The sequence below is a fragment of the Eurypyga helias genome, unplaced genomic scaffold (assembly GCF_000690775.1).
Source record: "Eurypyga helias isolate BGI_N326 unplaced genomic scaffold, ASM69077v1 scaffold14221, whole genome shotgun sequence".
Classification (NCBI taxonomy): Eukaryota; Metazoa; Chordata; class Aves; order Eurypygiformes; family Eurypygidae; genus Eurypyga; species Eurypyga helias.
In genome coordinates, this window is record NW_010230280.1 from 22,689 (window position 1) to 32,349 (window position 9,661).

General features: G+C 44.8%; 1 protein-coding gene across 2 annotated transcripts in view; it reads right to left on the reverse strand.

Annotated features, from left to right (window-relative positions):
• Positions 1 to 3,173: 3,173 nt before the first annotated feature.
• CLDN18 (claudin 18) overlaps positions 3,174 to 9,661 on the reverse strand; it is a 15,772-nt gene continuing 9,284 nt past the window's right edge. For both annotated transcript variants that reach the window (XM_010160687.1, XM_010160686.1), the window contains exons 2-5: positions 5,659 to 5,823; positions 4,435 to 4,540; positions 3,963 to 4,073; positions 3,174 to 3,351 (exon numbers count right to left, since the gene is read on the reverse strand). In XM_010160687.1, the coding sequence (XP_010158989.1) occupies positions 3,174 to 3,351; positions 3,963 to 4,073; positions 4,435 to 4,540; positions 5,659 to 5,823 (560 nt within the window). The remainder of the gene's footprint in view (positions 3,352 to 3,962; positions 4,074 to 4,434; positions 4,541 to 5,658; positions 5,824 to 9,661) is intronic.

Genomic DNA, 9,661 nt, shown 5'->3' on the forward strand with positions numbered 1-9,661 from the left:
TGCAGACACTGGTTGTCCCCACGCTGTCATTCCCTCGATACGCGATGCTCACCATTCGCAGTGGTGCCCACCACGAGATAAGGTCCATTATGGCCATAAAAGAGGGGAACAGCCATACTATCAGGTGTTGTTACACTGCAAACAGGCTCATAAATAAATGATTCTGTGCTTTGGAATTCAATTTTTTTTTTTTCCAGTAAAGTTTACTGCGTTAAAATTTTTCATACTGCAAGTTTTCGGCCAAGGTAAGGAAATGAAAACTGATGTTGAAAGATTAGAAACCTACTGAGGGCAGGAATTCCCGGATACAGCTCTGTCTCAGCTCTCTGCCGTTCTCCATAATGCTCCTGCCCGCAATCTTGTCATCTACACGCTTGCACACATCAAAGTGAAACCGTGAGATAGCTGGCTCGGGGAGTTGTGTTGCATAAAAATAAAATGTAACTTTCAAAGGTGCTTCCTTGTGATTTTATGTGCTCACCTACTTTTATTCTAATGCAGTCAGAAACTTGTATTTTAGGTTTTTTCTGGGTGTTTTTCTGTATTCGTCATTACCCTGTGTACCTTTACCTAACTACCACTTACGTATTTCCTATCTAAATTAAACATTCCTGTGCTTTTCAGACCCTTTCCAGTGGGGGCCGACAGGAATGAGAGCATACCAGCAATTTTTCTGCCTTCCTAAGAACAATTAAGTATTTTATAAGTGTTTAATTGCTACCTTGAAAGTCAAGCAGATGCTGGCCTGACCAGAGTGGTCTCAAACCCCAAAAGACCCACATGTTTGTTAAACTTGCTCCTCAGCAAGCCCAACGTCTCAGCAAGGACCTCTGAGTTCATTGCATCAGTGAGCTGAGGTCCCCTGATGCTTATTCATCGACTTTTCTGATATTTTGTCTCAGCATATAGCTAATTATATCTTATAAAGGGGGAAAAAAAGCCTCGCCTTTTATTTCTTCCCTCAGCCCCACATACTTGTTCATACTGCTCCCAAGAAGCTGCAGAACCTGAAGCTTGAGTGAGTTTAGCTGAGCAGGACAGTTGGTAGCTGCTGTTTGTGACAAGGAGAGAACAAGTGAAAACAGTGATTTTGGTCTTAAAGACTTTTTCTTTCTTTAATATTCACGTAAAAAAAAATAACTAACAAAAACCAACAAACAAAAAAATCCAGCATGCAAAAAAGGCAGAAAAGCTAAGTCTATACTGAGAGAGAGGGAAAAAATCCATTGTAAAGAATATCGTTATTTTAAAAATAGGATGGGATTACCTCTGTAAAACTGAGTTGTTCTCCTTTGAAAACAGATCCTTCTCTAGCATGAAAAGGACAGTCGGCAGTGACATCCAGCAGAAGTAACAATTTACCCCAGGTGACAGCAGGGGCCAACATCCAGCCTGGGACGGGACCAAGAGCTTCTGTTGGATGGAAGCTCTTCCCTACCTCTCTGCGTGGTGGTCATCTCCTCCAGCCTGCCAGGCGTTCCCTCCTCCTCTCGCTGACCTGCCCAAGTGCAACCTCTCGGCATCACCTGGACCTGTGCTGGAGATGTGCCCCCATGGCGGAGAGCTGGTGGTGATGGAGAGGTGATGGTCATGGAGAGCTGGTGAGTACGGTTTGTGCTCGCTGGGACCACTGATGTTGAGTGAGACAGCCTGCACCCCCCTATTCATACAAGCCACCAGAGATGCCAGCCTCACTGGTAGCTTGGAGAAATGTTCAGCTCTACCTCTGATCCCTCCAGAACATGAAACCACTTATGGGAATATCAACATTTCACCAAAACAGTTTTGCCAGTGAACTCCTGCAGAGAGCTCATTACAAGTGGGGCCAAAACCTATTGCTGACATCTATCAAAATGGCTATTTTGGAGGTTTTGGACTGCTTTTTCCCTCTAACTTATTCCTCAGTACCCTTTACTCTGCTCATAGGCACTTCCCAGAACTTTGTAAGGATGTGCTCTGGAGCCAGGTGGGAGGACCTGCTAACAGCACATAGTTCTCCCCTCCTATATAAGCCCTTTCGTGTCTCTTCCTCTGATGCCTTCAAATACACTTCCTCTCTGATGGCTAGAAGAGGCAATGTCCCACTAAGGAGTTAATCTTCACATCACTGGGGGAAGAATTAACACAGGAAAGTCCTGATGTCAGTACGGAGTTACACATCTAATGCTCCCTGGGATTTCTGCTCCAAATGTAGCTCTAATTAATTCTAAATGAGAAATTCTCCTGGCTTCATTAAAGATGACATCTGCAGGAGCACCGGTCGCACACAGAGGTTTTCAGCTATTACAGCAAATATCTGGCATAGGAATAACAATGGATTATACACATTCCCTGGAGAGATCAGAAGAAATAAATACACTTTTGGTATCAGGGGTTATAGAAAATGTCTGGATAACATAAATCAGATTAAATATCACAGCAGATGAGCATCATAGTACAACCAGCAAAGCAAAGGTGTGCCTGAGAAGAAACAGTCACCAGGGAGGAAAATGCCGTGACTATGGGGTCGGTATGCATTGGCCACAACCAAGGGACACAACTGAACTTAGTTGAAATACACAGCAAAGTAATATAAAAGACTACTAGATTATAATTTTTGGTTTTCAACCTTCTAAAAAAAAAAAAGAAAAACTTGTGTGGCAAAACCAGGTCAAAGATACACTGTCATTTCAGCAAAACACACTTTTCTCTGACAAAAAGACGACACTGAGGTCACAGGATGCTGTTCACTTCTCAAAACTCCTGAGAAAATAAGGAATGATGTTGCCTAATTGCATAAAAGCCTGCTCAAAGGGGAAAAAGCAATGGGGTAGCATTGCTTTTACATCTGGACATTAAATGGGAACTTTAATCTGTTAGAAGAAATAGAAAAGGGCACAAGGCACAATCCTAGTCCTGGATATCAGAGTTTATATGTAAAATATGAGCAAACTGTTCCACTCAGAGAGCATAAAAAAGCATTACTTCTGCTATAGCTCTCCTGATGGTAGGCATACTAACAGGCAGTCAAATAAAACTGATGTTCATAACAAGCTAGGATACAACCTCAGAGTAGAGGAAACATGATAGAAAACACAATCCTATTTACAGACTGCTTTGTTTGCATATACTTTTTGCTTCTGAAGTGAAAAATATTTTATAAACGCTAGCGTTTCTCAAGCCCAGAAAGTCTACTAGACATAGTCGTATTTTGAAGGGTATGAGCGTCTTCCGTCCTCGCTTCGAGCAGCTTCTTCATACCCTGCACCCTTCCTAGTCTTCGTTTCAGGTTCATAACCTGAACCAACCTTATACGGCCCTGTTTTGTAGGAGATATTCCGCCCCGATGCATTGTAGGACACTGCTTTGTAACTGAAAGAGACACAAAAGATGGCATCAGCCACTGGAGGGTCCATGACTACCCAAAGTTTCACCTGGTGCTCCTGTTTGCTGTTGGATTTTAGGCAACTTCGTAATGTCCCATCACTTGGAGCCACTCAGTGATCTCCATGGACAGGCTGCAAGCCTCTCTCATTTCTTTTCCTAAACTTATACTGCCTTTCCCATGAGCAAATCCTTGGCTGAGTGAAGGACCCAGCTACAATAACCAGCTGTGTAGCCGTACAAAGCCCTGCCTGAGGTAAATCAGCTCAGCTGATGCAATCTACACCTGCAGATGATCTGCTGTGCAATTTTCAATCAAAGCAGCAATTAATGGGCCTGACTTAGCAAGCAAATTGCAAATTTTATATTTTTAAGGTTGATCACTCCTGCTCTCTCTATTAGTTCACAAATCATGCAGTCAGGGAAAGGAAACATTCACTTTTGACCCAAGATACAGGGCAACCAAATGTATCAACAAGACAACTCTTGCAATAGGGGTATTACACATAGACATCTCCTGTGGTGAGCTGGCTGTACATTATCCTGACATCCGAGGCTTCATGCGATACTTTCCCCATGTTTACCACAGATAGACTTACCGGGATTCTTCTGGGATCAGCCCTCTGCAAGCAAGGCACATCATGATGCCTCCTACAAGGGCCAGGCCACCTGCCACCCAGCCAACAAAGAGGGCTGAGCCAAAGGTGTACCTACAAAACACAGAGAGGTGGCTGGTCAGCGCTGTGACAGCGGTCCAGTCTGCTGCTTCTGAAACACACTGAACATTGTCATTCTCTCTCTGGCCCTGCATAAGTTCCCATGAGCACTATCCCACCTGCAGCTCCATCCTCAGTGAGTTTTCTACCTCCTCCTTGAGCTGCAGGCACAGAGACATCCCAGCCAACTTGCTTGGATAAATTATCTTCAGTGCAGATAAGAAACTCATAAATCTTCCAAGTCCTAGGACCAGAGTAATATGCACCCAGAGTTTGCCTTCCCTTCAGCTGCAGCCCACCTTGACCCTGAAGGAGATCTGCACTGTGGAGTGCCCTGAGCCAGACCATCACCTACCTGTTCTGGACGTTCTGCAATCCCTGGTACATGTTGGCTGTGGACATCCAAAAGTTTGTGACCAGCATATTGGCGAACACAGACACTCCAGTGATGGCACACAGACCTGAGATCAGACAGACAGAAGGGTGGACTGAGACCCACAGAGTAACTATGGACTCCAGCTTTTCTGGTCACCCCAAGCCTTATGTATCCTCACTACTCACGCCAAGACCTCCGAGTCTTTCCTGAGGCCCAATTACAACACTGAGGAGGGACTGAGCAATCAGTGGTGCTTCTGCCTCAGGACCCCATATAGCTGTCACTATCATGGTACAGCAGAGTCAGAGTCTTTAACGCTTCTGTCCTGAAAGCAGCCCTAATTTTAGGAAGAAGCACAACCCCCAGTTCACAGAGGTGTGACCAAAGGCCAGGTCCACCATGGCACATCGGTGCTCAACTCCTCGGCTAGCTGAGACTAAGGACCTTGTTTTGAAATGGGTGAACTCAGCCAGGGGATGCCCCATCATCCTTTTAGGCACCCTCTCTTTGGGAATACACGATGGGCTTTGTTAATATCCTCACTGGCCAAATTCTCAACCCACTGACTCAGATCCATAAAACAATAGTTTTTAAAGTGCAGAATTAAAGCTGTGTTGCAGAAGGTGGTTTCCCTGTCCAGCTTGTACTTGTACATCTTTAGGTTGTGCTGTATGTCTCATATCCCAGCAAAAGTAAGAGCTGTTCAACTGTAAGGATTTTAAATAGGGACGTTCTTCTTCTCTTCATTAGGGTATGGATCTGATTAGATTACTCATTTGCAATAAAGTGTGGGAAAACTCATAAGTGATGTTCTTAAGCATTTGCCATTTTGAGGTAGCTGGGCAACATTAGGCACTCCTGCAGCCCCCCTGATAAACAAAAGTATTAAAAAATTACGAGCTAGTCTACCACAGCCCTGAGAGTCATCATAAAATTATTATGTATAAAGCCTGAGACTTATAAAACTCATGTATAAATAAAGGATATAATAATATGTAACAACTATTATACATATAACAAATTAAGAGATTTAATTTCTTTTTTATCTATGGGTTGTTTTTTCAGCCTTCCACATTCTGTCCCATACAAACCTTCTGGCTTTCTTTCCTAAGCAGAGGTAGAAGGACCTGAAGACTCGCCGAGTCCTCAATTCCAGGCAACCACACTGCCTTGCACATGAAAGACACGACACCACGCACTTACCAGCAACAATAAACATGATACCAGAGGTCAGAGTCATGTTAGCTTTTGCAGAATCCTCCATGTTGCCGATACGGATGCATTTCAGAGCAAAAATGCACACAAGGAGGCCAAGGATGCCCAGGACGATACCCACGATCATGAGGGCCCTCACAGCCTGGAACATTGCTGCAAAACAGATTGACAAGAGATACGCTGAACAACAGAAATAGGATTCAACAGAACCTGGGAGGTTTTTAAAGATTGTTTCTGTCTAAAAATAAAAATATTAAAGAAGAAAACCTTGAACATGTTTTGCAATTCATTTGCTGAAAGTAAAACTGTGCCTTGGAAAAGGGGGACCGGATCTACTCGGTGGTTTTTTATGGGGCACTTCTAGAAATGTGGCTCTTTTTTTCAACTTCTGAAGGAGTTTGATGATTTTGTTGTAATGTTTGACTGTTTCAATGAAATCTTTGTACATATTCATTGGCACCGGTAACGATTTATTCAGCTGAAACTGAGCTGGTATGAACATAAGTTGCTTTATAACGGAAATGATTGAGGAAGGTGTTTTTTCTCCCCAAACAGCAAAGCAAGCAGACAGCTCCACCCAGCTATCCATGGTATTTCCAACTACTCTGTGACTCCAAGTGAAATTCTGTATGTTCCTGCTTTACAGTAAAAAGCATGGCACAGGAGAAGAGGAAAATCACTTTGACAAACATTAATATACATCAAGGGAGGACAACAAAACTTCGTCAATGACCTCCCCCAGCATATCCACATGGTTATTTGTAATGTTAGTCCTGTATACATCTATCCACGTTCATTAATACCACATTCAAATAACCTAGCCCTGAATTTGTTTAGCAGCCTGCTGTCATGGTGGGAATGCTTGGTTGGAGGCAGGTTCTGATGCTGGTGGGCCATGGCGATGGGAGCTGAGCGCTGCTGTCTGTTAGATGAAGGTAGCAAAGACCTTCTAGACTCTTCTTGGCCAGAGTAGAGAAGTAGGGGAAAAAGCAAAGGGAAACTTGCACCTTTTAAAATGGAGAAGTAAAGGGAAAGGCCACGCATTTGAATAACAAGCTGATTTTCTCATAAGGTGGCACATATCCCATCTTGTCTGCAACTGAGTGCTGGCCCCAGACACTTCTCCCTGCCTGTGCACGTGTCCCTGGCAGAGACAGGAAGGTGGCAGGGCTGGCAGAACATGGGGAAGGGGGTAGTCAAAAGTATTTCATGAGCTATTGTGATTTGGCTGGGATGAATTGCAGCCTCTTCTTGCCCTCCTATGAGCCCTTGCAACCCTGGGTTTGGCTTTGATGCTCACTGCGCGACTGTCCACCTTCGGGGAAGATGTCATAGGCTTGTGACCGACAGAGGGGCAGGCAACATACCCTGCAGCCCCCAGGGGCTTCACCTGGCCTGCCTATCACCCCTTTTGCTGTGCAAGCCAGGAAGGCCGTGGTGTCCAAGTGTCCCGTACGGCCCAGCTGGAGTGGAAGAGCAGGGAGTAGAGCCTGCTGGTCTTGCACAGGGAGGGAGAAGGGATATGTTTATAAACCCTCCACAGGAGGGCAAGGGTGGGTGCTGGGGTGCCCGCCTGGATCTCTTTATTTGTGGGGTACCACAAACCCAAGCAGAACTGCACTAGCACTATGACACACAAGGAACCAGCAGTCTGGCATCCCACAGGCTGGGAATACACCACCTTCTCCCATCTGGCAGTCCCACCGGGGCTGCTGCTCTTATGACTCAATTTGCCCTTATCAGCTGATAACAAGTGCTAACGAGCCTGGGATTTTCAATCTCCCATTCATCAGCCCCCAGGTGCGAGCTCATTAGTTATTGTTCGTCAGAGAACAAGAAGCTGGCGGATATGTCTTATCAGCCCTCAAAGGTTGTTCGCAGCACCCGATGCAAAGCAGAAAGCTGCAAAGAGAACAAAATCACAATACTCATTTGTCTTTACAGTCACCTAAGTTTCTTTGCAACTGCTTTTGTTTCAGGTCAGGCAGGAGAGGCTGGTACTCCCAGGGCAGCATAAGGCACTACAGACCATGATGGAAGGTCTCTGTCCCCAGGACAGTCCTTTGTTCCTGGGATGCTTCCTACAGACCTTATGGTCCCTAGGTGCCATCTCTGTGGTGGGCTCAGCCCTTCAAGAAGTGACCCTAAGCTGTCACAGGGACGTTGTCGGTTCCCAGGGTAGATGTTCCCAGTGCCTTGGGTGCCCGTGGAAGGACACAACAGGCAGGCCAAGCCAAGCAATTTCTGGGACACTGCAGTTCTCCTGAAGAACTGAAGTCCAAGTGCGGTGAACCTCCATTGAAAAGGAGCAATCTGCAGCTGTTGGAAAGGAGAGAGAAAAACACAGCATGGCACAGCAGAAAAAAAATGCAAAACAGCTATCAGCAGGGATTCTATCTCCATGAGGCTGACATGCACCATCTCCACAAAGGGACAGAAAGGAGAAGAAAGTGCTCCCAGGTCTGCTGTGGCATGAAAGCCTCTCCACTTGGCTCATGGGACTGAAAGCGAGAGCTGCTTGGAAAGAGAGTACTGCAGTTTCAAGTGAATGTTGGCATCCCTCAAAAGTCCTCTGAATAGACCAGCTTTCCAAAGGTGAATGACCTCCCCCAGAAGGAAGGAGTGGAAGGGCTTAGACAAACAAAATAGGAGACTAAGGAAAAAAAATTTATCAGAAGCACTAGGTAGCAAACAGCTCTATAGTTAAAGTTGAGCGCAGAAACTACCTGCCATCTGGCATACACATTTTGCATGAAGTAGGATATAACTTTGCTCCATATCTGCACACATATGATTGCTCATTTTGCACATGTGACTTCATACAAAAGGGATGGGGTGCACAGAAAATAGGAAAAATGCAAGGTTATTCACCACAATGAATGTTAGTGGTCTGAAACCACAGTTTGCGTCACTGTATTTTTCAGACGTAAGTGAAACTGGAGACTTGTCTCTTTCTCCAGTGTTGCTGTGAATAGTGAGAGGTGAGTAAAGTAAAACAACTTCAAGTAATCTAAAACTGACACTGTCTGCGTTTCTGTTACTAATACAAAATATTAAGTTAACCAAATATTAAATATATACCAAAAATTAAGTAATATTAAAAATTTTAAAGTTAACAAAATTCAAGCAGGGACATTCCTTCTGTTTCTCTTAGGGTACTCATCAACTGAACCAACACAAAAAGTGAACAAAACTGACAGAATGTGTCTAAGACACAATAGAAAATGTCTGTGACTGCTTTGCACACTTCCTTATTGCTATATTATCTAAAAATAACATAAAAAGTAAAATCTTGATTATGATAAATTGGCATCAAAATGATGGCTACCATCGCCTCACTGTTCTTTTAAAACACAGTCACCTACACACAGCATTATAAGGATATGTATCTATATATTGATCAACATTAGCATATATTGTTTAATAAATGCACTTCTTATTATTTAAAAAGAAAAGGTTACGCAGGAGAAATGACTCCAAACATCAGTTTTGCTCTTCCAAATGAAACAGAAGTCGCCTATCGATCCTGAAGCTGGGTACACAGAAACACATTTATTCCATCGCACCCCTCAGGATGGTCACGGGCTTTTCTCAAAAAGCAAACACAGCAGCCAACACACTGGTCTCCAGCTAAGCACTCCCCCCTGCCTCACAGCAGGGAAGCAAGGTTGGCATCCCTGAGGATACAGGGCTGGGAGCCCACATCATGCCCTCTTCTACCCCCGTCAACAGTTGCAAAAGGCCGATGTACAGTAGTGCTCGCTTGTACCCATTCACAGCTGTGCACCAAGAGTGGAAACACTCTCGGGGCTGTATTTACGGCTGGCTGGCAACCGACGGCTAAGCCTAGCTGGCAGGGCACAAGCACGACAGGTCACAGGGAGGCATGGCGAGCCAGGCTGGCTGCTCCCCTCCCATGGGTCCAGCTAGATCCCGCGCACTGGAATACCCTCACATACAGTGGGGTGGGTAACTAACTAACTCTCACCGC